Here is a 24,643-nt window from a genome sequence, read left to right as displayed (position 1 = left end):
CCTCGGGCGACGAGAGCGAAACTTCGATAAATCCCCAATTTACTCGCCCGCCGCACCTACCTCGCATCGATTCGAGCTCTCCCCACCCCCAGCTTCCACCTACCAACTCTCATGGCAGGGGCGCGCCGTCGCGGGATGCGGATCCGGCGGCTTATGCCGTCGTCTCGGGTGGCGGAGCCACGGGCGCTCCCGATTCCAGGGACGGCGCTCCTCCCCGAGATCGATCCCAACTCACCGGAGGCTCAACGGGAGATGCGACGGGTGGTGCGGGAGCGGTTCCCCAACCGGGAGGCGTGGGGGGACATCCACCTCGACATCCTTCGCCGTGCGAACTTCGCCGAGCGCGCGCGCTTCATCGGCGACGACGGCTGCATGGATGTGGAGCTCCTCTTCTGGGCGATTCAGGAAGCCGAGTCGCTGGATCCTGGGCAGGCGGCGAGGTGGGCGTTCTTCAAGACGGCGAATCCCTCTCGTCTCAACATCAGGCTGCCGTCGGTGGAGGGGATTGCCCGCATTCCGCCGGAGTTCCTCCCCCGGGGGTGGAGCTGCCCCGCCGTCGTCAGTAATGGATCCCGCGCCCCGCCTGTCCCATCACCGCGCCATCGCCCCCCCTCCTTGGCCTGGTGAGAACGGTATGCATAATTTCCGCCTCCCCCGTACATTTCGTCCACGAATTTTGGCTCTGCGTTTGCGGAGATCCCAGCTTATGAGACCGATGGGGTGCTTTCCGTCTCAATTAGTTGAATCAAATGTGGGTGGGACTCTTCCTACCTTGTATGATAAACAAATTGACGCTGCTGCTGCCATTTCTATGGCTTCTGGACTTGCGATTAACTCAAAACTAGGTGAGATTATGGGTAAATCAGATGCGACGATTGCTTCTATCAATGATGTTGCCGTTTCTACGGTCAGTAAATCTATGAACAATTTGAATTTAGGCGATAGCCTACTCCGTGGCACGGGGGGATTCTGCAAAAAGTCGTCCTCTGTACCTACTTTGACTGCGACAGGCCCCAGTTTCAGAATTCGTGAGCTAGGGAGGAAAACGTATTCTCAGGGGGCGCGTTCGCGTGAGCAGGGTGACCTAGAAACTATAGAAGAGCATTTTGGCCAGCTTTGGGTCATTCCGTCCCCTCCCCGCCGCCGCCTACCTTCTCCACAAAATTTTGCTCGTGTCCATACCTCCTCTTCTGGGTTCACTTGCTGGATCCGGAAGGATTTGATTTCCAACCTCTCGTTCACGGCTGCTGACTGTCATCCGGCACCGCGTCGATCCTTTGATCCAATTCCAAGAACTATCAAGGTGTCGAGGGAGGGTTTGGGCCCCGGATCTCTTTCGTTTGCGGCTGCTGTGAAGCAAGGGAGTGTGATGGCTGACCGGCGGGGGACTGGTACGGGATCTGGGGTAGGTGGCCCCTCGAAGACTGCTAACCAAAGAGCCAACCCACAAGGAGGGAGGAGGCAGCCATCTGCCACCACCTCGAAAGATCTGGTGCCAGCAGCTAAACCCACCAGATCCACGGCCTCTACAGCCGCTTCATCCCAGGTGCAGTCCTCTCAATCGATTGAGGTAGAGATGGAACAAGTTTTAGATCCTAGGTACAAAGATATGATCTGCTTCAACTGCGGTGGTCCAGGGCATTATGTTGGGAATTGTATTAAGCCAAAATCATGCTTCATATGTCAGCAAAATCACAATGTGAACAATTGTGCTGCCTGGACTAAGGTACAACCAACAGCTGCCTTTTTTGGTAGTGGAGCAAGTGGTCTTGGTTTTTACCATGTGGATGTCCCTGTTGCTAATGAATCCAATTGGTTGAATTTTCAAAACTGTGATGTGGTCAATATTCTCAAAGGTGATGTGGATAAGGAGTTGCTGTTAAATCTTTTGACTGCTACCTTTTGCAAAACCAGACAATGGCCTTGGCAGATCAGGGGTCTGTCCAGTAAGACATTTCTGGTGAGATTCCCACCATGGAAGAAAGTGGAGGATCTCATTGAGTTGCCTAGATTTTCCTTGCCTCAAGATGTTTCTGTCACACTTACTGAGTGGAAAGGGGCTTGTGACCCGTTTGGAGAACTTATTGAGGCTTGGGTTTTGATTGAGGGAATCCCACCCAAATGGTGTACCTGGAAGGTTTTCACCCAGATTGCTTCCCTGTTTGGGGTTCTGACTGATGTAGACTGGAATGGGATGTTTAGGACTTTTTTTGAGAATGTAAGGATCAAAATTGCTTGCAGAGACCCCACAAAAATTCCTTTTGAAAGGCTCATTGAAATGAAGAAGAAGAAGTTATTTTTGCTGGGTTTTACTGTGGAGGGCTTTGAACAAGTGGGTGGGGTTGATTCTATTATTGATATTGAGGATGATGAGGAGTTTGAAGGAGATGGTGCTGCTGAGAGACAGGAGGATGAGGGTGGAGATGGTCATAAGGATGGTCTGGAGGACTTACATGACAGTGAGGAGGCAATTGATGAGTTAGATAAGGCTAATGTCACTAGTTTGGGGAAGAGTACACAGAAAAAGGTGCAAGCTGGTATGTTCTGCTCTGATTCTGATCATGAAACCTTTATCCTGGAGTGTGTTAACACTGGCGGAAAAAACACCTAGTAACTGATAAGAGAACTGACCTTGAGGATTTCTGTCCTCCTGTCCTGATGGATTCCACTCCATCTAAGTCAGTGGTGAAGTTTGTTGAGGGAAACACTAGCTCTAGGAGGAAGCTTGAGAACATGGAATATTGTGAGAGTATCCTTAAATCTGTTGACTTTTCTGAGTCTGAGGAAGAGGACCCCAACAATGATGACCTTGAAACTCTTCCTGCTGAAGCTATACAGGCTATTCAGACCACTTCTCTAAAAAGATCTCTGATGGAATCTCTTGACCAAGCTCATATCTCTTCAGAGGCTGGGAAATCCAAGTGGGGGCCTGTGTTGGTTCAGAAGCCTAATACTAGAGGGCATGGCAATTTAAACATCATGGAGAAGGCTGCTGCTTATAAGATGAAGCAGAACCTGGAAATTCCAAAAAACTTTAAAGGTAAATCATTCACTAACACTGGTCATGACATCCTGCTTGATCATATGAATAAAATTGACATTTGCATGGGGGGGGATGATGTTAATAGACTTGAAACCATTGGCATTTTGGTTGATGGGGAGAAGGAGAGGTGTTTGGCTTTTGCCAATAATAACCCTGAAATTGTGCTGCCAGATAACTTAGAACTAAACCATGATGAATTGGTTGGGACACCTTTGGATGTTCACCCTCTCAAGCCAGTTGGCACTGCTGATGCTTTGAGGAGAACCCCAAATGTCCTAACCAAAGCTAGGCCTTGTGGCTTGTCTCATCCTTTTAAAGTTGCTTAGATATGATAGGTCTCATTTGGAATATTAGAGGGCTTGGTAAACCTGGTAAAGTTCAGTGCCTGTGTGACAACATTGCTAGAGCTAACCCTGATTTTATTGGATTCCAAGAAACTAAGAAAGAGGTTATTTCTGAGGGTTTCCTCAAGGCTATAGACAGAAGTGGTAACTTTGATTGGCATTATTTACCTGCTGTTAATACTGCTGGGGGGATCCTTTTGGGTCTTAGGAAAAGCTTGTTTGATACTGTTGGTTTTATTAACCATGAATTTTCAGTTACTGCCACAGTTAAAAATAAGGAAGATGGTTTCCTATGGCACCTTGTTATTGTTTATGGTTCTGCTTACCCAGAATTCAAGGTAGATTTTGTGGCCAAATTGCATAGTATTCTTGAGTCTGCCTCATATCCTATTTTTGATATGTGGGGACTTCAACTTAGTTAGGAATGTGAGTGAGAAGAGTAGTGGGATTGTTAACCATCATACCACTTTTATGTTCAATGATTGGGTTAACAGATGGGGGCTGCTAGAGATTTCTATCTCCAACAGGGGTTTCACTTGGTCCAATAATCAGGATGACCCTGTTTTTGCTGTGCTAGATAGGGTGTTTACTTCTGTGGATTGGGATGCTCATTTTCCTTTGTCTTCACTAACTGCTCTCCCTAGAGTGGGGAGTGATCACACCCCTTTGGTGTTAGATACTGGGGGGCGTCGATCGTCTAGCCCTAAAATGTTCAGGTTTGAGAAGTGGTGGCTTTCTCAACCTGGTTTTGATCAATTGGTTCGTGAAACCTGGTCTTCTGTTTCATCATCCACTTCTTCGGTGGATAATTGGCTATCTAAAACCAGACTCCTTCGTAAAAAAACAAAAGGGTGGGCTATTAATATTGAGGCTGCGATGAAAAAAAAGAAGAAATCTCTCCTTATGGAGTTTGACCTGCTAGATGTTTTATCTGAATCCCAATAATTGTCTTCTGCTGACCATGACAGAATGAAAGCTATGAAAAAAGAATTGGAGGATATCTGGAAAAAAGAGGAGACCGCCTTCTGGCAGAAGTCTAGGGATAGGAAAATTCTTGAAGGGGACCGCAATAATGCTTATTTCCAAGCATTAGCTAACCACAGACATAGAAAGAATCATTTGTCTGAGTTGATGGGTCCTTCTGGACCTGTGACATCCACTACTGATATGCTGGAAGTAGCTACTAATTTCTATAAAACCCTGTTTGCTTATGAACCTAAACCTGACCTACATTTAGGGAATGGTTTTTGGTCTGAAACAGAAATGATTAGTGAGGAAATGCAGAGAGACCTGGAGAGATCCTTTTCTGAGGATGAGATCAAAGAAGCAATTATGAGTTCATATGCTAATGGGGCCCCTGGCCCTGATGGTTTGTCATTCCTCTTTTACCAGAACTTCTGGGATCTCATTAAGAATGACTTTATGTGGATGGTTAGGGATTTTGAGAATGGGGTACTAGATATCTATAAAGTGAATTATGCTATCATTACCCTCATTCCTAAGGTGCCCTTAGCTAGAGAGATGAAGAATTTCAGACCTATTAGTCTTAGCAACTGTGCTGTTAAAATCTTTTCCAAAGCTATGAATACTAGGGCTTCCCCTATCTGTGATAAACTCATTTCTCATAACCAAACTGCCTTTATTAAAGGGAGATTTATATTGGAAAGTGTTGTTATGGCCCATGAAGTGATTCATGAGGTTCATAGGTCTAACACTAGTGGGCTGATTCTTAAACAGGATTATGAGAAAGCTTATGATAGGGTCAGCTGGGAATTCCTGGAGGAAATGCTTCTTTCTAGAGGCTTTGGGACTAAATGGGTTAGTTGGGTGCTTAGCACCTTGAAACATGGTACATTTCAGGTTAGAATCAATGACACAAATGGGCCACACTTTGTTGGGGGTAAAGGGTTGAAACAAGGGGACCCCCATTCCCCCATTCTTTTCAACCTGGTGGCTGATGTATTTTCCAAAATGCTGGTTAAAGCTGTTAATAATGGCTTGATTGGTGGGCTTCTTGTTGGGGAACGTAGTAATTTCAAAAAATTTCCTACGCACACGCAAGATCATGGTGATGCATAGCAATGAGAGGGGAGAGTGTGATCTACGTAACCTTGTAGACCGACAGCGGAAGCGTTAGCACAGCGCAGTTGATGTAGTCGTACGTCTTCACGGCCCGACCGATCAAGCACCGAAACTACGACACCTCCGAGTTTTAGCACACATTCAACTCGATGACGATCCCCGGACTCCGATCCAGCAAAGTGTCGGGGAAGAGTTCCGTCAGCACGACGGCGTGGTGACGATCTTGATGTACTACCGTCGCAGGGCTTCGCCTAAGCACCGCTACAATATTATTGAGGGTTATGGTGGAAGGGGGCACCGCACACGGCTAAGAATATGATCACGTGGATCAACTTGTGTCTATGGGGTTCCCCCTGCCTCCGTATATAAAGGATCAAGGGGGGGTGCGGCCGGCTAGGAGGAGGGCGCGCCAGGAGGAGTCCTACTTTCCCCCCTCTTTCCTAGTTGGAATAGAATTCGTGAAGTGGGAAAGAGGAGAGAGAGAAGGAAGGGGGGGGCGCCGCCCCCCTCTCCTTGTCCTATTCGGACTAGGGGGGAGGGGCGCGCAGCCCAGCCCTGGCCACCTCTCCTCTCTTCCACTAAGGCCCACTAAGGCCCATATACCTCCCGGGGGGTTCCGGTAACCTCCCGGTACTCCGGTAAAATCCCGATTTCACCCGGAACACTTTCGATATCCAAATATAGGCTTCCAATATATCAATCTTTATGTCTCGACCATTTCGAGACTCCTCGTCATGTCCTTGATCACATCCGGGACTCCAAACAAACTTCGGTACATCAAAATGCATAAACTCATAATATAACTGTCATCAAAACCTTAAGCATGCGGACCCTACGGGTTCGAGAACAATGTAGACATGACCGAGACACGTCTCCGGTCAATAACCAATAGCGGAACCTGGATGCTCATATTGGCTCCCACATATTCTACGAAGATCTTTATCGGTCAGACCGCATAACAACATACGTTGTTCCCTTTGTCATCGGTATGTTACTTGCCCGAGATTCGATCGTCGGTATCTCAATACCTAGTTCAATCTCGTTACCGACAAGTCTCTTTACTCATTTTGTAATACATCATCTTGCAACTAACTCATTAGTTGTAATGCTTGCAAGGCTTATGTGATGTGCATTACCGAGAGGGCCCAGAGATACCTCTCCGACATTCGGAGTGACAAATCCTAATCTCGAAATACGCCAACCCAACATGTACCTTTGGAGACACCTGTAGAGCACCTTTATAATCACCCATTTACGTTGTGACGTTTGGTAGCACACAAAGTGTTCCTCCGGCAAACGGGAGTTGCATAATCTCATAGTCATAGGAACATGTATAAGTCATGAAGAAAGCAATAGCAACATACTAAACGATCGGGTGCTAAGCTAATGGAATGGGTCATGTCAATCAGATCATTCACCTAATGATGTGATCCCGTTAATCAAATAACAACTCTTTGTCCATGGTTAGGAAACATAACCATCTTTGATTAACGAGCTAGTCAAGTAGAGGCATACTAGTGACACTCTGTTTGTCTATATATGTATTCACACATGTATTATGTTTCCGGTTAATACAATTCTAGCATGAATAATAAACATTTATCATGATATAAGGAAATAAATAATAACTTTATTATTGCCTCTAGGGCATATTTCCTTCAGTCTCCCACTTGCACTAGAGTCAATAATCTAGATTACACAGTAATGATTCTAACACCCATGGAGTCTTGGTGCTGATCATGTTTTGCTCATGGAAGAGGCTTAGTTAACGGGTCTGCAACATTCAGATCCGTATGTATCTTGCAAATCTCTATGTCTCCCACCTGGACTAGATCCCGGATGGAATTGAAGCGTCTCTTGATGTGCTTAGTTCTCTTGTGAAATCTGGATTCCTTTGCCAAGGCAATTGCACCAGTATTGTCACAAAAGATTTTCATTGGACCCGATGCACTAGGTATGACACCTAGATCGGATATGAACTCCTTCATCCAGACTCCTTCATTTGCTGCTTCCGAAGCAGCTATGTACTCTGCTTCACATGTAGATCCCGCCACAACACTTTGTTTAGAACTGCACCAACTGACAGCTCCACCGTTTAATGTAAACACGTATCTGGTTTGCGATTTAGAATCGTCCGGATCAGTGTCAAAGCTTGCATCAACGTAACCTTTTACGATGAGCTCTTTGTCACCTCCATATATGAGAAACATATCCTTAGTCCTTTTCAGGTATTTCAGGATGTTCTTGACCGCTGTCCAGTGATCCACTCCTGGATCACTTTGGTACCTCCCTGCTAGACTTATAGCAAGGCACACATCAGGTCTGGTACACAGCATTGCATACATGATAGAGCCTATGGCTGAAGCATAGGGAACATCTTTCATTTTCTCTCTATCTTCTGCAGTGGTCGGGCATTGAGTCTTACTCAACTTCACACCTTGTAACACAGGCAAGAATCCTTTCTTTGCTTGATCCATTTTGAAGTTCTTCAAAACTTTGTCAAGGTATGTGCTTCGTGAAAGTCCAATTAAGCGTCTTGATCTATCTCTATAGATCTTAATGCCTAATATGTAAGCAGCTTCACCGAGGTCTTTCATTGAAAAACTCTTATTCAAGTATCCCTTTATGCTATCCAGAAATTCTATATCATTTCCAATTAGTAATATGTCATCCACATATAATATCAGAAATGCTACAGAGCTCCCACTCACTTTCTTATAAATACAGGCTTCTCCAAAAGTCTGTATAAAACCAAATGCTTTGATCACACTATCAAAGCATTTATTCCAACTCCGAGAGGCTTGCACCAGTCCATAAATGGATCGTTGGAGCTTGCACACTTTGTTAGCTCCCTTTGGATCGACAAAACCTTCTGGTTGCATCATATACAACTCTTCTTCCAGAAATCCATTCAGGAATGCAGTTTTGACATCCATCTGCCAAATTTCATAATCATAAAATGCGGCAATTGCTAACATGATTCGGACAGACTTAAGCATCGCTACGGGTGAGAAGGTCTCATCGTAGTCAATCCCTTGAACTTGCCGAAAACCTTTTGCCACAAGTCGAGCTTTGTAGACAGTAATATTACCGTCAGCGTCAGTCTTCTTCTTGAAGATCCATTTATTCTCAATTGCTTGCCGATCATTGGGCAAGTCAACCAAAGTCCATACTTTGTTCTCATACATGGATCCCGTCTCAGATTTCATGGCTTCAAGCCATTTTGCGGAATCTGGGCTCACCATCGCTTCTTCATAGTTCGTAGGTTCATCATGATCTAGTAGCATGACTTCCAGAACAGGATTACTGTACCACTCTGGCGCGGATCTCACTCTGGTTGATCTACGAGGTTCAGTAGTATCTTGTTCTGAAGTTTCATGATCATCATCATTAGCTTCCTCACTAACTGGTGTAGGTGTCACAGAAACAGGTTTCTGTGATGTACTACTTTCCAATAAGGGAGTAGGTACGGTTACCTCGTCAAGTTCTACTTTCCTCCCACTCACTTCTTTCGAGAGAAACTCCTTCTCTAGAAAGTTTCCGAATTTAGCAACAAAAGTCTTGCCTTCGGATCTGTGATAGAAGGTGTATCCAATAGTTTCCTTTGGATATCCTATGAAGACACATTTCTCCGATTTGGGTTCGAGCTTATCAGGTTGAAGCTTTTTCACATAAGCATCGCAGCCCCAAACTTTCAGAAATGACAACTTTGGTTTCTTGTCAAACCGCAGTTCATAAGGCGTCGTCTCAACGGATTTTGATGGTGCCCTATTTAACGTGAATGCGGCCGTCTCTAGAGCGTATCCCCAAAACGATAGCGGTAAATCAGTAAGAGACATCATAGATCGCACCATATCTAGTAAAGTACGATTACGATGTTCGGACACACCATTACGCTGTGGTGTTCCGGGTGGCGTGAGTTGCGAAACTATTCCACAATTTTTCAAATGTACACCAAACTCGTAACTCAAATATTCTCCTCCACGGTCAGATCGTAGGAATTTTATTTTCTTGTTACGATGATTTTCAACTTCACTCTGAAATTCTTTAAACTTTTGAAATGTTTCAGACTTATGTTTCATTAAGTAGATATACCCATATCTGCTTAAGTCATCTGTGAAGGTGAGAAAATAATGATATCCGCCACGAGCCTCAACATTCATCGGACCACATACATCTGTATGTATGATTTCCAATAAATCTGTGGCTCTCTCCATAGTACCGGAGAACGGTGTTTTTGTCATCTTACCCATAAGGCACGGTTCGCAAGTACCAAGTGATTCATAATCAAGTGGTTCCAAAAGCCCATCAGTATGGAGTTTCTTCATGCGCTTTATACCGATATGACCTAAACGGCGGTGCCACAAATAAGTTGCACTATCATTATCAACTCTGCATCTTTTGGCTTCAACACTATGAATATGTGTGTCACTACTATCGAGATTTAATAAGAATAGACCACTCTTTAAGGGTGCATGACCATAAAAGATATTACTCATGTAAATAGAACAACCATTATTCTCTGATTTAAATGAATAACCGTCTCGCATCAAACAAGATCCAGATATAATGTTCATGCTTAACGCTGGCACCAAATAACAATTATTTAGGTCTAATATTAATCCCGAAGGTAGATGTAGAGGTAGCGTGCCGACTGCGGTCACATCGACTTTGGAACCATTTCCCACGCGCATCGTCACCTCGTCCTTAGCCAATCTTCGCTTAATCCGTAGTCCCTGTTTCGAGTTGCAAATGTTAGCAACAGAACCAGTATCAAATACCCAGGTGCTACTGCGAGCATTAGTAAGGTACACATCAATAACATGTATATCACATATACCTTTGTTCACCTTGCCATCCTTCTTATCCGCCAAATACTTGGGGCAGTTCCGCTTCCAGTGACCAGTCTGCTTGCAGTAGAAGCACTCAGTTTCAGGCTTAGGTCCAGGTTTGGGTTTCTTCTCTTGAGTAGCAACTTGCTTGCTGTTCTTTTTTAAGTTCCCCTTCTTCTTCCCTTTGCCCTTTTTCTTGAAACTAGTGGTCTTGTTGACCATCAACACTTGATGCTCCTTCTTGATTTCTACCTCCGCAGCTTTCAGCATTGCGAAGAGCTCGGGAATAGTCTTATTCATCCCTTGCATATTATAGTTCATCACGAAGCTCTTGTAGCTTGGTGGCAGTGATTGGAGAATTCTGTCAATGACGCAATCATCTGGAAGATTAACTCCCAATTGAATCAAGTGATTATTATACCCAGACATTTTGAGTATATGCTCACTGACAGAACTGTTCTCCTCCATCTTGCAGCTATAGAACTTATTGGAGACTTCATATCTCTCAATCCGGGCATTTGCTTGAAATATTAACTTCAACTCCTGGAACATCTCATATGCTCCATGACGTTCAAAACGTCGTTGAAGTCCCGATTCTAAGCCGTAAAGCATGGCACACTGAACTATCGAGTAGTCATCAGCTTTGCTCTGCCAGACATTCATAACATCTGGTGTTGCTCCAGCAGCAGGCCTGGCACCCAGCGGTGCTTCCAGGACGTAATTCTTCTGTGCAGCAATGAGGATAATCCTCAAGCTACGGACCCAGTCCGTGTAATTGCACCATCATCTTTCAACTTTGCTTTCTCAAGGAACGCATTAAAATTCAACGGAACAACAGCACGAGCCATCTATCTACAATCAAGCATAAACAAGCAAGATACTATCAGGTACTAAGTTTCATGATAAATTTAGGTTCAATTAATTTACTTAAAGAACTCCCACTTAGATAGACATCCCTCTAATCCTCTAAGTGATTACGAGATCCAAATCAACTAAACCATGTCCGATCATCACGTGAGATGGAGTAGTTTCATTGGTGAACATCACTATGTTGATCATATCTACTATATGATTCACGCTCGACCTTTCGGTCTCCGTGTTCCGAGGCCATATCTGTATATGCTTGGCTCGTCAAGTATAACCTGAGTATTTCGCGTGTGCAACTGTTTTGCACCCGTTGTATTTGAACGTAGAGCCTATCACACCCGATCATCACGTGGTGTCTCAGCACGAAGAACTTTCGCAACGGTGCATACTCAGGGAGAACACTTCTTGATAATTAGTGAGAGATCATCTTATAGTGCTACCGTCAATCAAAGCTAGATAAGATGCATAAAAGATAAACATCACATGCAATCAATATAAGTGATATGATATGGCCATCATCATCTTGTGCTTGTGATCTCCATCTTCGAAGCACCGTCATGATCTCCATCGTCACCGGCGCGACACCTTGATCTCCATCGTAGGATCGTTGTCGTCTCGCCAATCTTATGCTTCCACGACTATCGCTACCGCTTAGTGATAAAGTAAAGCATTACAGCGCGATTGCATTGCATACAATAAAGCGACAACCATATGGCTCCTGCCAGTTGCCGATAACTTGGTTACAAAACATGATCATCTCATACAATAAAATTTAGCATCATGTCTTGACCATATCATATCACAACATGGCCTGCAAAAACAAGTTAGACGTCCTCTACTTTGTTGTTGCAAGTTTTACGTGGCTGCTACAGGCTTAAGCAAGAACCAATCTTACCTACGCATCAAAACCACAACGATAATTTGTCAAGTTGGTGCTGTTTTAACCTTCGCAAGGACCGGGCGTAGCCACACTCGGTTCAACTTAAGTTGGAGAAACTGTCACCCGCTAGCCACCTCCGTGCAAAGCACGTCGGGAGAACCGGTCTCGCGTAAGCGTACGCGTAATGTCGGTCCGGGCCGCTTCGTCCAACAATACCGCCGAACCAAAGTATGACATGCTGGTAAGCAGTATGACTTATATCGCCCACAACTCACTTGTGTTCTAATCGTGCATATAACATCAACATATAAAACCTAGGCTCGGATGCCACTGTTGGGGAACGTAGTAATTTCAAAAAAAATCCTACGCACACGCAAGATCATGGTGATGCATAGCAACGAGAGGGAGAGTGTGATCTACGTACCCTTGTAGACCGACAGCGGAAGCGTTAGCACAACGCGGTTGATGTAGTCGTACGTCTTCACGGCCCGACCGATCAAGCACCGAAACTACGGCACCTCCAAGTTTTAGCACACGTTCAGCTCGATGACGATCCCCGGACTCCAATCCAGCAAAGTGTCGGGGAAGAGTTCCGTCAGCACGACGGCGTGGTGACGATCTTGATGTACTACCGTCGCAGGGCTTCGCCTAAGCACCGCTACAATATTATCGAGGATTATGGTGGAAGGGGGCACCGCACACGGCTAAGAATATGATCATGTGGATCAACTTGTGTATATGGAGTGCCCCTGCCTCCGTATATAAAGGATCAAGGGGGGGGGGTGCGGCCGGCCAGGAGGAGGGCACGCCAGGAGGAGTCCTACTCCCACCGGGAGTAGGGTTCCCCCCTCTTTCCTAGTTGGAATAGGATTCGTGAAGTGGGAAAGAGGAGAGAGAGAAGGAAGGGGGGGCGCCGCCCCCCTCTCCTTGTCCTATTCGGACTAGGGGGGAGGGGCGCGCGGCCCAGCCCTGGCCACCTCTCCTCTCTTCCACTAAGGCCCACTAAGGCCCATATACCTCCCGGGGGTTCCGGTAACCTCCCGGTACTCCGGTAAAATCCTGATTTCACCCGGAACACTTTCGATATCCAAATATAGGCTTCCAATATATCAATCTTTATGTCTCGACCATTTCAAGACTCCTCGTCATGTCCTTGATCACATCCGGGACTCCAAACAAACTTCGGTACATCAAAATGCATAAACTCATAATATAACTGTCATCAAAACCTTAAGCGTGCGGACCCTACGGGTTTGAGAACAATGTAGACATGACCGAGACACGTCTCCGGTCAATAACCCATAGCGGAACCTGGATGCTCATATTGGCTCCCACATATTCTACGAAGATCTTTATCGGTCAGACCACATAACAACATACGTTGTTCCCTTTGTCATCGGTATGTTACTTGCCCGAGATTCGATCGTCGGTATCTCAATACCTAGTTCAATCTCGTTACCGGCAAGTCTCTTTACTCGTTTCGTAATACATCATCTTGCAACTAACTCATTAGTTGTAATGCTTGCAAGGCTTATGTGATGTGCATTACCGAGAGGGCCCAGAGATACCTCTCCGACATTCGGAGTGACAAATCCTAATCTCGAAATACGCCAACCCAACATATACCTTTGGAGACACCTGTAGAGCACCTTTATAATCACCCATTTACGTTGTGACGTTTGGTAGCACACAAAGTGTTCCTCCGGCAAACGGGAGTTGCATAATCTCATAGTCATAGGGACATGTATAAGTCATGAAGAAAGCAATAGCAACATACTAAACGATCGGGTGCTAAGCTAATGGAATGGGTCATGTCAATTAGATCATTCACCTAATGATGTGATCCCGTTAATCAAATAACAACTCTTTGTCCATGGTTAGGAAACATAACCATCTTTGATTAACGAGCTAGTCAAGTAGAGGCATACTAGTGACACTCTGTTTGTCTATGTATGCACACATGTATTATGTTTCCGGTTAATACAATTCTAGCATGAATAATAAACATTTATCATGATATAAGGAAATAAATAATAACTTTATTATTGCCTCTATGGCATATTTCCTTCACTTCTCCCACATGCCATCCCTGGTGGTGTAGTTAGTTTACAGTATGCTGATGATACCATTCTGTTCATTCAAGAATCTGTGGAATATGCAAAAAACTTGAAGTGGATCCTGACCTGTTTTGAGAAGCTGTCTGGCTTAAAAATCAATTTTCATAAAAGTGATTTGCATACCATTCATGTTTCTGAGCAAATGTCTAGAGAATTTGCCCAAATCTTTTGTTGTTAGTTTGGTGACTTTCCTTTCAAATATCTTGGGGTGCCACTTCATTATAAAAAACTGAGGAGGGAAGACTTGCAACCTATCATTGATAGGATTATAAAAAATATTGCTAGTTGGTTAGGCAAACTCTTATCCTACAGAGGGAAGCTGATTCTTTTAACTAGTTGCATTGCCAGCATTCTATCATATCTTATGGCCATGATTAAATTCCCAAAGTGGGCTATTGATATGATCACTTCCCAAATGTCTCATTTCTTTTGGGGCAATGTGGGTGAGGTTCACAAATATCACTTAGCTAACTGGGGCCTTGTGGCCAGAAGGAAGGAATTTGGTGGCCTGGGTGTCCCTAATCTCAGGGAGTTTAACATGGCTCTCCTGGCTTCTTGGGGGAAAAGGTTCTATGATGGGAGGGAGGGGGATTGGAAAAAACTTCTTTGTTTCAAATATGCTACTGATAAACCTAATATTTTCCATGCTAAGCCTGCCTCTGGGTCTCCCTTCTGGAAAAGCATTTCTTGGGCTTTTGCTGCTGCAAATTTTTTTTGGAAATGGAATCCTGGGAATGGGGATAACATTGCCTTCTGGCATGATAACGGGATTGGGGGGTGCTCCCTAAAAGCTGCCTTTTGGGAATTATATGATATTTGTCATCAACAGGATGCCATTTTGTCCCAGGTTTGGGATGGTGTGAACCTATGTCTCACCTTTAGGCGTTGTGTGGATGAGGCCATGATGCAGAGATGGGGTTATTTGGTTAGCCTGGTTTCACAAACTACCCTTTCAGATCGGCCAGATAACCCTGTCTGGGCCCTGGAATCAAATGGTCAATACTCTGTTAAATCATTCTATAAACTGATCAACTTTGGGGGGGGGTTCTTCTGAGATTAAAGATTCCATTTGAAAAATCAAAGTCCCTCCAAATATCCATGTCTTTTTATGGCTGATGTATAATAATAAAAGCCTTACTAGAGACAATTTGGCCAAAAGAAGGCATGTTGATGATAAAACTTGTGTTTTCTGTGCTGAGTTGGAATCTACCCAGCATCTTCTATTTGACTGCATTGTTGCGTCTAATGTCTGGTCTGTGGTTGCCGAAGCACTTGGCATTCCCCCTCCTGTCTCATTTTCATCCTTGACTTCTTTTTGGAAGAGAAAAAAACAATGTGAAGCTGTGAATATGGTTACCTCTGCTACCTTGTGGTGCTTATGGCAGTTACGCAATGACTTTGTCTTTCAGGGGGGAAGATGGCGAGATATACGCTGTGTGCTGGGACAGGTGGCGGCAACAATCAGGCAATGGAAAATCCTATCTTCAGAGGCCCAGGGTGCTCTACTTCTCCAGTGCTTAAGACTTTTGGAGCGTCGAAGAGGGGAACTGCTCAGAATTGCTTGGGTTTAGTGTTTGGTAGTGAGTGAGTTATCATCTGGTGTGTGGTCTGTTGAGTCTGACTCTCTTATGGGATGTAATAGGGGTAGTAGAAACCCTGATGTATGTTTGATCTGTGGCAGCTACTTTTGGTTGTCGCCGAGAGCTGTTTAACAGTCTGGTCTCTGCCGTTGCCTTGGCTTAATAAAAGTTGGGGCGGGGGGCGACCCCTCTCTTTTCAAAAAAAAAATATGTGTTTTAGCTTCCATGATGTGTTTTCCCATCTTTTAGATAAAGCCTAATGTTGTTTCCAATAGAAAATTCGCTAAATGTTCTATCTGATGTATAATAATTACAGGTTCAAGCCTCCCTATGATGTTTTCTCTAATTTTTTACCCATATTTTAAAAAGCAGAAGACTTTTTTGCACTTTTCCTCCTTTTTCAATTCTTTCTTTTCATACAGTTATGCTGGATATGATTTGACAAAGTGCAGCTTCAAACGATTATAACACACACATTAACTTTGAACTGGTCAACTATTATTCCATGCCTACATCTACAATTTGAGCTTTTGCATAACTTGACTGCCAGCAAATAGAACAAATCCAACATACACCAGACCAATTCCAGTGATGAAACAACAGACAATAATAATTGTCAATGGGTAGCAACAATGGAACAACATACTACCAGTTTCTTCATCTACGACTCAGGATCTCAATGATCACAAGTTCAACCAGCGAAGTACAGTAACAACTGGAGCAATCCTTACATGCTGCAGCATTTTAGTTCCTGTGACAAATGGACTAGACTCAAACCCCACACCCCACATAACACAACAGATAGGCTCTGTTCTACTGCTCAACAACCTCGCCTGCAGGGGTCCCAACGGAGGAGGCCCTTGCCCTCGCACCGGTCTGTCCGATGTTGGTGAAGCTGTCAGGAAGAACAAACAGCGCATCATACCCCGCGTCCACCTCGCCCTGGTATGCTCGGCCCAAGGAGTAGCCCAGAGCCCGTGCAACCGGGACAGCCACCGCATTACCGACTTGGATGTACCTGCAATCATCATCAAGATGTTTCAGTTTCTGTCTCCAGTTTTTCAGAACAGTTTCAGTTTTTAATTTTCAACAGCATAGAGGAACTTACTTCTCCTTCATGGGACCATACATCCGGTAGTAGTCAGGGAAACCCTGCAGCCTTGCGTTCTCACGGACAGTCAAAACACGTCCCTGATTCGGGTGCAGTATGATCTGCAGGCAGCACAAACAAACAAACAAACTCAGCAACAAGGACAAGCCTGATTGCAGACAACATTAGAAGCTGTGCCAAAACTGACCTGGTTATGGGGCTCTGCTCTGGTCACCACCGTGGGAACTGTCTCATCCCACCACAACCGACCAAACGGCCTGCAAAAACATCATAGCACGTCATGTGTGAGTAACAGAAGATGTAGTAACACAGTACAGGTGGAGAAATGAAAGCAGAGATTCAGTGGCACTTACTTTGGTGATCTGCCCTTGATGAAGGACATTGCATAGTCAGGGACCTGTGCACATAAACAAGCTAGCATTTCAGCAATTGTACATTGCGCCCGTTTATAAAGAGTGAAGGCAAATATGCAGCATTTTCCTTTCACTTTCATTACTAGCATTAGTTGTCATATGTTCAGGTCATGTAACATCCTAGGTCATGTAACAGAAACTTTGCACCAGCATACAAACATTCAAAAAGGAATTAGGCAGTAGAATCTGTACCAAAGGTTTGCCGGACTTGAGGTAGACACGCTCAACATCTGGATCCCACTCCACAATGTTATTCGCTCCGACCTTGACGCCTGGCAAGTCACGGAAGTTTGCCCCCTGAAAGACAGGTCAATCATGGTCACACAGAAGGAAAAAGGAGAGAACAAGCGCTGAAACTGTCCAGTCACCTACCTTCTTTATCGGAATCTGCTGGACACGGTCATAATCATCTTGGTTTAGCCTCAAAGGCTGGTGGTCCAAGAGCTTTCCTTCTTCAGGACAAGTGGCATCACCAAAGGAATAGTCCAACATATCTGGAAATTTGAAGCAGCAAGAACAAAATTCACTATACATATACAGGCATAAGACAGGAACTAGTTTCTTAATGCAAAAGGAAAGGCCCTTCACAACGTAAAGAAGATGAAATTCATATTATTGGTAGAGCTATTTGTATTACCTTTACGACTAAGTCGAATGTAGCGCTGGAAGTCAGTCTTGGGTTGACCACCATATTCAATTACCTCATGAGGTTGACAGTTGTCTACCTGCATAATAATGGATGTAAGAACAAATGTAGAAGAGGAAGAAATGAAACAAGGGAAGAAAGCACTTGCCTTGGGCAAATCTGAAATGGCATCACCAAGAAGGAGAGCTTTCTTCAAAGTCGGTCTTTGCGTCTCATCATATGCAACAATGCTTTGCTGCAAATGAAACAAGCTAGTCAGCAGATTTACATTTCTCCCAATTCATTTCATTAAATTTGTGATCAGACTTACCGAGAAAGCATTTGGAGCACCACCACGTACAACTACATCATGAGTAGGGAGAGGATACTTTGGGAGGACCTGGCAGGCAAAATACGTCAGATCACTCCATGAGGCAACATATTTGTAGCAGAAATTGATAGTGACAAAGAAACAGAACAAACCATGGTAGGGAGAGCTCCCCAAAGGAACACCCGCATTCTGAACTGAGGAAGCCCGTAGCAACCAGCTACCATCATTCCAAGGCGGGCTTGGTAGTTCAGGGATACAAGACGGCTCAATGCATATCTTCCAAGATAGCCATCAGCAAATTTCAGAATGTCCACCACATTCTCCATCAAGACAAACTTTGGTTGCAGATAAGAAACAATGTCCATATAGGTAACCATTTGTTGATTTTTCTCATCTTCTAAAGGGTTATCACGGTTTCTAAATCGGTTGAACCCACTTATCCCTTGGCAGGGCGGGCCACCACAAATAACATCAACCTGACCCTATGGATTTTGACAGCACAAGTAAATGGAATCAGACAATCTGGAGTGGAACTAAAAAACTGAGAAGAAAAGTTACTCACAGGCTGGGGTAGAATGTTTCGCCTGTACCCTTCTTGCACAAACTCTTTAATTTTCAATGGGCAGTCACTAGGTACAAAACAAAAGTCAGTGCACTGCAAACTAAAATTAAAATGCTGTGAGCATACAGCAAATGAGGTACCTACCTCAGGTTTTCTATGGGCTCCCAGGTATCCTCTTCTGGGCCATATCCTTTCCATTGAACCTGTAACAGATTATATTAGATAAATTGATCTATGCATAAAAACCACAAGTATTAACACTCCCACACAGGGAAGGCCAAAGAGAATGGCATTAGAACCTTAAAATAGATTCCATTTTTCCTCCCAGTGCCACCATAGCAGATCTCAAGTAGCTTTTCCACCACAAACTCATCCTTTCCAAGAGGCTCATCATCTTCCTCTTCCTCAACAGGATCTGCTGCATCAGAATCATTGCTATGGACATATTTGTCACATAGAATCGCCCATTCCTTAAGAAGTGCAAGAAAATCCTCGGCTTTTTCATTTCGAACCTACAATCAGAGATGAAGATCTTTTATACCAGGTCTAAAGAACAAATACTAGAATCTAAGAATGAAATTTAGAAGCCACCTCTGTTTTGGGATGGTTATATTTAAGGCTCTTGCATGCAAAGTTGTTCAGGTCAACAGCCCATTTCTATAAAGAAGAAATAGAACAGTTAGTGCTGAGAAATGTCAAAAACAGTCTTAAACAAAATGTTTGGCGGGCTTATTACTGTTTCAAGTTTCAGGCCAGCAAGTGCTGAACCCAAGCACAGCCCTGTTGACATCCCACCACAACCAGAATACAGGTCAAGGAGGGATGCCGTTTTTACTGGGGTCCCATTCTCTGAATCAGCATCAGTAGAAATACCAGAATTCTCTGTGGTGTCTACAGAAAATGCAAATTGCAAAGTGAATATTGATCATAAGATGGAAGAATACAGGGGCAAATCAATTGTTTAAATTCTGGGAGTAAATAATCTGTCAACCAGTTTATCTGTCACTAATAAACCATCTAGTCATAAAGTAATCATTTTTTTTAGATCACAAGTTAACAACTTGGATTAGATTTAACATTGGAGGATCGTAGAAATTTTAGCTCAGCAACTTATGTTGGAAGTTGTATTACAAGTTCAAGTGACAAAACTCAGAACCAGACATGATTATGATCACCAAGGAATGGTGAAAGAATATCTTTTTATTAATTTTCTCAAGGCTTATGAGTTAACCGAAAAACAAAGCACCCCTTGCAATGAACTGTGGAGGAGCTAAAATAAATAAACCATAGGGTGCAAAACATGCAGCAGCAGCAGCACACAATGCACAGATCAATAGCTAGTTTGTGTAAGAGCAATGCCATGTGCAAATAATGTAAGCAAGGAACTGCAATTACCTGATGGGATGTTAGCAAATGTAGAATAAGCAACTGTATATGACATGTCATAGTATAAGTCGGTGCGAGCCACCAGTTTGGCCTTGGCTGCTGGGTCCATCTGAAATCAAGGAGAACATTGGTGAGAAACAATATATAGGTGGCGCTTTGACAATTGACAAAGTTTGAACAGTGGCACCTACATTGGGATCAACATGGATTATCTTGACCTTTGATATGATGCAATCAAGCAGATTATCATTCTTTTCCTCGGAGAGAAAGACACGCTTTGGGTCATGTGTGTGATCATTGACAAATTTGGCTCTAGATATAACCTGCAAGATGACAGTTAGTTACAAGCTATCCAGGCATTAGTACAGACAGTGCATACTGCAACAATGCTCAATCACTACGCACCGTGTCCTCTGGACGGAAGTACCAACGACAGGTAAAGTAGCTGGTCTTGTCAACACCCTCAAAAAACTCAGTTATTCTGCCAATGTAATCAGCCTCATTTTCCCCAGCCTATAAATGGCAAAAACAAATAACAATTTAAGATAGGAAGTGATTACTGAAGCATGATGAAAATACAGGAGCTCGACTATCTGATTGTTATACATTTTCCACCGAATAATGAAGTTCACAATCAGGAATAATGTGTAAACAAGCACAAACTTTGCAAGCTAGATCCACATTAAGCAGGCATTTAGAGCATCCATTATACAATCAGAAAAAGGTAAAAATGCCAGAAATGAACAGGGCATTTTTGTAAGAAAATACAGTACAAGTATCCCAGACTACGTTCATTTAAAATCCTATTTGGAAGCATTTTTATGCAAGTGCCAAACCTTTTGTATACAGGTGTAAACAATACCTAGAAATGGAAAGACATTCTGTAAGAAAATCGAGTATTCTAGAGTACATCCATTTCAAATCCTATCAGGGGCATTTTTATACATGTCAGGCCTTAGCAGTAACTAGTCAATGCAAGTGGAGCAATTTCTACTAGTATTATTTATATATAAAAAAAACAGGGCTTTCCGTCTTGCTCCGTTGAACGAGCCAAGCATCACAACCCAAGTACAGTTTCACGGAGGAAAGCAGGCACTTTTACGGTAGGAAGGTGCAGAGTGGGTCTTTTACCATGACGTAGACGTCGTCGCCCAGCGCGTAGACCACGCCATCGACCATGGCGGAGCGGTAGTGGACGCGCGCCTTCATGTCCTCCTCATCCTCCGGCCTGCACGAGAAACAAGCAATGCTCAACAACCAACCAAAATGCAAAGCCAGGGATCAGATCCGGGGCAGACTGCGCACGCACCTCTTGGGGGAGCCGCGCTGGTAGCGCTGGGGCCACTTGGCGCGGGCCTCGTCGGCGGGGACGGGCTCGCCGAGGAACTCGGGCTCCTTGTCGCCGGCGGCGACGTTCCGGGCCTTCTTGGACGGCTGCGCCACGCGCCTCTTGGCCGCCTGCCCCTCCTCCCGCGGCTGCTGCTCGCCGGAGGCGGAGGGCTCGTCCTCCTCGCCGAGGGCCAGCTCCTCCTCGTCAGGCTCCTCCGCGCACACCTCGTCCTCGGGCCGCTCCTCCGCCGCCTTCTCCTTCTTCTCCCGCGGCGCCTTGGTGGCCTTCTGCTGCTTCTTCTTGCCCGCCGCCTTGGGCGCCGGCTTCTTCTTGCCGGAGGTGGTGCCCTTGCGGGGGCGCTTGGTGACCGTGGCCTCCTCGGGCGCGGCCTTGGCGGAGGCGGAGCGCTTGCGGGAGGAGGACCGCGCGGGCGCGGCGGCCGAGGGCGGCGAGCTGGGCGGCGCCATGGGGTCGTGCGCGGTGGCTAGGGTTCCGGGGGAGGGTCCGGATCTGGGAGGGGCTTCGGCGGCTGGGGTTTGGGGTTTGGGGATTGGGATTGGAATGGGGGTGGGAGGGGGGAGGGCTGGGGGTTTTAGAACTGGAGCGGGCGGGCGGGCGGCGATGGAAATAGCGGGCGGGAGGGGGTGCCCGGAGCCCAAAATTTTGGGGCGAGCGCGTGGGGAGGGCGGGACGGTTCGAATTTTCGGGGGGATTCGGGATTTGAATTTTACCGTCTGTGGGTGTGCGTGTCCGCGCTCTGTCTTGTCGTCCCTGGGTCCGGGTGTGTGGGGCACACGCGCACCGCGGTGTGAAACAGAGCAGGGTTTTTACCCCCCGCCCCCACCAGGCACCACGGTGTGAAACTCAGAAGGGTGTGAAAGCCGTGTCAAAAAATATATGGATGTGAAAGCCTCGACAGAAGGGGAAAAAACGGAATAAGGATGTGAGAAAATGGGGAGCTCCTAATTGGCGCTTCAGGCGCCAGTTCGACCGCCGGCACCTTCGCTGCCGGCTGGGCCGGCCCCACAAGCACAAAAGCAGTCCGCCAGATCGCTCGTCTCCATTCTTTTCCTGACCATTGACTATTCTAAAATTTAAACAAATTTGAAATTTTGAAAAAGGTTCAAGAATTTGAATATGACGCTCGTGAATTTGGGAAAAGTTCACGAAGAAAATCACAAATTTGAAAAAAGCTCATCAATTTTGGAAAAAGTTTCACCTATTATGAAACAAAGTTCATCGGATTTGAAATAAATCATCAAATTTGGAATAAGCTCACCGGATTTGAAAAAAAACATCAAAATTGAAAAAAGTTCATCGGGTTTGGAAAAAAATCATTTAATTTAAAAATATCATCGAATTTCAATAAAAAACATCTAATTTGAAAAGGTTCATTGAATTTGAAAAAAGTTCATCGGATTTGGAAAAAAATCATCAAATTTGAAAAAAGTTCATCGGATTTTAAAAAGTTAATTGAATTTTAAAAACATCAAATTTGAAAAAAGTTCATCTAATTTAGAAAAAAATGAATTAAGGAAAAAAGCACGCATTTAAGAAAAGAAAACAAGAAAAAAGAAAAAAAAACTGAACTAAAGAAAAAAAATAAAAGGAAGAAACAACATAATTGTGCACAAGCGGGTTAGATAGCCTGGTGGTTGTTGTGCTTCCTTCGAACAGTGAGGTGTCCAGTTCGATCCCGTTACGTGCCTAGTTTTTGCGGGTTAAAATCCGAAGAGGGAAACTTTAGGTTGGCTGGCCCAACTCGCAGGAGCTGTGTGCACCCGTTTGCCAAATGCACTATATCGGGGCGCCTGAAGTGTCAAATAGGATGTGCCGAAAAAAAAGTGCACAATTTCTTCGAAAGGTCTCGTGAGGAAACCCCTGGTCCAGCCGGCGTGACGAAGCTGGTCGGCCGGTGACGCCGAAGCCCCCGTGCAACCGACATGTCAAAGCAGGTCGGCGTGTAAAAACATCCACTTGAAGAAGAGGTGGCACGATAATGCCGACGTAGGTCAAAGTTTGTGACGTGGACGATGTCAGCTTAATGAAGTGGGTTAGATAGCCTGGTGGTTGTTGTGCTTCCTTCGAACAGTGAGGTGTCCAGTTCGATCCCGTTACGTGCCTAGTTTTTGCGGGTTAAAATCCGAAGAGGGAAACTTTAGGTTGGCTGGCCCAACTCGCAGGAGCTGTGTGCACCCGTTTGCCAAATGCACTATATCGAGGCGCCTGAAGTGTCAAATAGGATGTGCCGAAAAAAAAGTGCACAATTTCTTCGAAAGGTCTCGTGAGGAAACCCCTGGTCCAGCCGGCGTGACGAAGCTGGTCGGCCGGTGACGCCGAAGCCCCCGTGCAACCGACATGTCAAAGCAGGTCGGCGTGTAAAAACATCCACTTGAAGAAGAGGTGGCACGATAATGCCGACGTAGGTCAAAGTTTGTGACGTGGACGATGTCAGCTTAATGAAGTGGGTTAGATAGCCTGGTGGTTGTTGTGCTTCCTTCGAACAGTGAGGTGTCCAGTTCGATCCCGTTACGTGCCTAGTTTTTGCGGGTTAAAATCCGAAGAGGGAAACTTTAGGTTGGCTGGCCCAACTCGCAGGAGCTGTGTGCACCCGTTTGCCAAATGCACTATATCGGGGCGCCTGAAGTGTCAAATAGGATGTGCCGAAAAAAAAGTGCACAATTTCTTCGAAAGGTCTCGTGAGGAAACCCCTGGTCCAGCCGGCGTGACGAAGCTGGTCGGCCGGTGACGCCGAAGCCCCCGTGCAACCGACATGTCAAAGCAGGTCGGCGTGTAAAAACATCCACTTGAAGAAGAGGTGGCACGATAATGCCGACGCAGGTCAAAGTTTGTGACGTGGACGATGTCAGCTTAATGAAGTGGCTGCGCGGCGACTCTAGTATGCCCGCCTTGTGTAATCAGTGGGGCGATGATGTTGGTGATGACTTAGACTTCGCCATGCCGAACTCTTGGTTGGCTCGCCGGATTGATGATCCAATGAGGTTGACCTCGGCTCGACAAAGCGACGACCTGTCTAGCACATGTCGGTAACCGTGGAGCAACGTGTCCGGCTGGTTTGACATTGACGTGCCGGTGAAGATCTCCTCGGAAAAAGATCAAAATTTGTGGGCACATGTTTG

The 24,643-nt window shown here is 45.2% G+C and overlaps 2 protein-coding genes across 3 annotated transcripts; one reads left to right on the top strand and one right to left on the bottom strand.

The window, feature by feature from the left end:
• The first annotated feature begins 111 nt into the window (after positions 1-111).
• Positions 112-627, top strand: LOC147966598 (uncharacterized). Its single transcript, XM_087530884.1, has one exon. It carries the CDS (start codon positions 112-114, stop codon positions 625-627), a length of 516 nt encoding a protein of 171 aa, XP_087387010.1.
• Positions 628-16,337: 15,710 nt separating this feature from the next.
• LOC125530379 (DNA (cytosine-5)-methyltransferase 1) lies at positions 16,338-22,075 on the bottom strand. Of its 2 annotated transcripts, XM_087528976.1 has the most exons (20): positions 21,483-22,075; positions 21,305-21,401; positions 20,579-20,686; positions 20,365-20,496; positions 20,183-20,282; positions 19,524-19,678; positions 19,379-19,444; positions 19,087-19,299; positions 18,932-18,990; positions 18,788-18,854; positions 18,378-18,707; positions 18,226-18,294; positions 18,060-18,150; positions 17,907-17,990; positions 17,642-17,763; positions 17,462-17,566; positions 17,210-17,253; positions 17,044-17,113; positions 16,854-16,957; positions 16,338-16,763 (listed from the first exon to the last, which is right to left on the bottom strand). In XM_087528976.1, exons 1-20 carry the CDS (start codon positions 21,968-21,970, stop codon positions 16,559-16,561), a joined length of 2,709 nt encoding a protein of 902 aa, XP_087385102.1. In that variant the 5' UTR covers positions 21,971-22,075; the 3' UTR covers positions 16,338-16,558. The 2 variants fall into 2 exon arrangements, with proteins under 2 accessions (XP_087385102.1, XP_087385101.1); XM_087528975.1 differs by having other exon boundaries at positions 17,907-18,150.
• Positions 22,076-24,643: the final 2,568 nt, after the last annotated feature.

The sequence above is a fragment of the Triticum urartu genome, chromosome 6A (genome assembly GCF_056163025.1).
Source record: "Triticum urartu cultivar PI428250 chromosome 6A, HENAU_Tu73, whole genome shotgun sequence".
Classification (NCBI taxonomy): Eukaryota; Viridiplantae; Streptophyta; class Magnoliopsida; order Poales; family Poaceae; genus Triticum; species Triticum urartu.
Note: the sequence above shows the minus strand (reverse complement) of the source record. Positions and strands in the feature narration are given on the sequence as shown.

Excerpts from the sequence above, each read along its gene's own strand:
- LOC125530379 (XM_087528975.1), bottom strand. The coding sequence starts at position 21,970 with ATGGCGCCGCCCAGCTCGCCGCCCTCGGCCGCCGCGCCCGCGCGGTCC. Across the intron at positions 18,855-18,931 it reads GAGCCCATAGAAAACCTGAG|TGACTGCCCATTGAAAATTA; the intron begins GTAGGTACCTCA and ends TTTTGTACCTAG. Across the intron at positions 18,151-18,225 it reads GTGCTCCAAATGCTTTCTCG|CAAAGCATTGTTGCATATGA; the intron begins GTAAGTCTGATC and ends TTTCATTTGCAG.
- LOC147966598 (XM_087530884.1), top strand. The coding sequence starts at position 112 with ATGGCAGGGGCGCGCCGTCGCGGGATGCGGATCCGGCGGCTTATGCCG.